General features: G+C 36.2%; 1 protein-coding gene across 1 annotated transcript in view; it reads left to right on the top strand.

Moving 5' to 3' along the window:
* Positions 1-3,405, top strand: part of LOC118341544 (cGMP-dependent 3',5'-cyclic phosphodiesterase) — a gene marked incomplete at its 5' end in the record, with an annotated part of 137,077 nt that overhangs the window by 132,164 nt on the left and 1,508 nt on the right. The window contains 5 exon segments of the mRNA XM_035679818.1: positions 207-281; positions 406-505; positions 1,476-1,588; positions 2,758-2,796; positions 2,927-3,033. Coding sequence (XP_035535711.1) covers positions 207-281; positions 406-505; positions 1,476-1,588; positions 2,758-2,796; positions 2,927-3,033 — 434 coding nt within the window.

Here is a 3,405-nt window from a genome sequence, read left to right as displayed (position 1 = left end):
TGTGTGAGTTACTCATGTTGTTTTGTGCTTGTACGACACCTAGTGGCCAAAATCAAACTTTAATTCCTTGTTTCAGTGATGAGGCAATGGGAGACATGTAAATTGGCTTTTCTTGCTGATTTGCAACATGACTCAACATTCCTTTAGAAGCAGCATTTTCAAATGTTCTCATTCATGTTCCCATTGTGCTTTATTTTCCATTACAGAGACATCACTTTGCCCAGGCCATCGCCATTCTGAACACTTGTGGCTGCAACATTTTTGAGAAGTTCTCCAGAAAGGTAAGATATAAAATCAAACATTCACTCATTACGAATGTCTCTCTTTGTTTCTCTATCCATTTGCATTTACTAGATTCTGCTATCACTGTATGTGCAAGCTAAAGATATTTTTTATGTCTTTTAGGACTACCAGCGCGTGCTGGATTTGATTAGAGACATCATTCTGGCTACAGACCTGGCTCACCATCTTCGCATTTTCAAGGACCTGCAGAAGATGGCTGATGGTATGTCCCAGTAGATCAGTATGCGCAGCCACATCTTTACTTTTGCTTTTTACTGAAAACCTGAACAGCAAAAAGAAGGCTTGCTTCATATGCTTGGTCCAGAGCTGTGAAATAAAACCAATAGCTCTATTTTTACCTGAATTAGAACAGGCTGTTTCAAGAGAAATTATGTAACATGAATGATATTTAAAGGATGCAGTATTAGAAAGGTAAACAGTTTATGTCCATTAATCAATGACAGACATACTGACTGTAACATTCTGAAACCATTTCCTCTGCAGTATGTTTCCCTTCCTGACACCACACAAAAGGCACATACATGCTCTAGATTTTCATTAATTGACTTATTTTTCAGAAATCTGAGGTCAAACTTGCTGTATTCATCACTGACATTCTTATTAGTCCCTTACTTTCATTGGACTATTTACCCTTTTGAGGAGACAGTTGCTTTCTGCACTCTTATGTAATATAATTGGCTGTAACCTCCTGGCCAGCGGTTTGTTACGCCTGAATGCAGCCAATTATAAGTTATCCTGAGTGGATGTCTCCTCAGTGGAATCAATTTTGTGCTGTTAAAGCAATCCAAGGACATTAAAAGCTTCTAAATGAGTCGAGCAACACTCAGAGTTTGTAACTTGTCAATCATGGACGGAAATAGTTTGATCAAACTCAGACTGGAAATATACAATGTTAAGTTGCCACACAACATCATTTCTACTTAGCAAACACACAAACTTATACAGTTATGACTTCTGTCCATCAGTATCTCTCAATATATATTAATTGGGCATTTTGAGCTTAGATAAATTCATGAAGTTAAATGTTTCAATCTGAAATTATACGGTGGTGTAAAGTTGTTGGCTAGTGAATTTACCAATGGGTTTCCTCAAATCTTCACAAAGCTTTCATATAATTCACTGCCTAACCAACTATAGCTTAGATAGTCATTTTTGTAATGTGCGTGTTTCAGATGGATACAATCCAAAAAGCCGTACCCACCGCTCGATGCTGCTGTGCCTGTTGATGACATCGTGTGACCTGTCAGACCAAACCAAGGGTTGGAAAACAACACGCAAGATTGCTGTCAGTTCAAAGTCTACACAAATGTCTACACTTATATACCCCAAATGTAGCTAAGTGTGTTTAGTTTTTAATATATGACGAACTATTACACAAAAGCATACCTCCATTTGTCACCACATTAGGAAATATGTTTAAATTGGAGAATAACAGTAACAGCCATTAGTACATATATGAGTATAATGTAAAATATTCAATCATGTAAATGTATCTCAGTGTTAGTCCAATTAACCTTGTAATGTGAACAATTATTGATATTGATATTTAGTAATTAGTGCAGCACTAGTTGCATAAGTATAGTAGTCGAAGTAATAGTGGTAATTATAGTTGTCCCACACACTGCTCTGTCATTTAATACAGGTTTCAGAAAGCGTATACACTGTTTCTGTTAGTTGACGTGCAGTAGCAGCTCCTATTTTTAACAGTGCCTTCCTAAAGATTTCCAATTCGTAATGGCAATACAATAAAACTGACCCATTTGCGGGACAATACAGATTATGAGATGCTTAGCACTACAGGAACAACCTTTCAGTCTATATTCCATTATATTCACTCCATTTTAGGATTATGTTTAATCTTTGTCTGCCCCCTTTTCAACATCAAACCCTTGACCCTTGTCCTAAATCCTGCACCCTCAATCTCCTAACACTGAACACCTACAGCAAACGCACTGTAATCCTTATTCCCAAAACACATTCCATTTAATTTAGGGTCTGGCTTGTTTTGGTCTCAGTTGCTACATTATTTTCTCAGTGGCCAGAATATGCACGGGGATTAATGAAAAATACCAATAACTCCAAATATTGACATGTAATGAATGTAATAATGACTATCTTTTATCATTGTTGTGATTCAGCATGGTCCAATTACAGTAATATTTGTCCCTCCCAACGCTAAAACCCCAGAGTGTGATACACCAAGTTTGAATCAAATATGGCATTATGTTATCGTATGGTATTGCGTAGTAGCTTGAAATATTCTATTTATTTATTCTATTATTGTTTTATGCTTGTTTTAAAGTTAAATGAAAATCCAAACTTCAGTACTGACAATTGGTTTGCCCCCAAAATATGTTATAATAGAGTTTATATTTTAATAATACAGATTATATTTTCTGTTTTATTGTGTCACATTAACTCAATTGATGCCATTGTGACTCTGTGTGTCCACAGGAGCTGATTTATAAAGAGTTCTTCTCTCAAGGAGATCTGGTATGTGTCAGTGTACATCGGCTGTTAAATGGCATGTGAAATTATTTAGCAAGAGTGTAAAGTGTGTGTCATTTTACACAATAGTGAGCTCATTACTCATGTCTGTCTGTGTCTGTCTGTGTGTGTGCAGGAAAAAGCCATGGGGAACAGGCCCAGTGAGATGATGGACAGAGAGAAAGCGTACATCCCAGAACTACAGATAAGCTTCATGGAACATATCGCCATGCCCATTTACAAGTGCGTATGAAAATTCACATCCTCCCTACCCTGATCCATTTAATCACTTTGTCTTAGGACTGAAGTATTGAACACAGGGAGAGAAATATGAAAATAAAAAAGTCAAGTAGGAATCTTCTGTCCAAGTTCATCAGAAATACAGAATTGTAAACTGCATTTGGATTTTATTCAGTATAATTCATTCAGTTTTTCATTATTTAAAGCTGCTCTAATTAGTATTTTTTATATTAACATTGTATCAAATGACTGATCTTTATGTACCAAACTCTGCATTTTAGCATCTTTCAGCTCATTCTTTCAGTTTTATGGCTCCACAACTTTATACTGTTTAATTCACTGGTCTCATCAGTGGAATTTTTGCTCTAAAATCAC

Source organism: Morone saxatilis, unplaced genomic scaffold (assembly GCF_004916995.1).
Source record: "Morone saxatilis isolate NCDOM2014 unplaced genomic scaffold, NCSU_SB_2.0 Contig8, whole genome shotgun sequence".
NCBI lineage: Eukaryota > Metazoa > Chordata > Actinopteri > Moronidae > Morone > Morone saxatilis.
The sequence above is the reverse complement of the archived record's forward strand: the minus strand, read 5'-3'. Positions and strand labels throughout refer to the sequence as shown.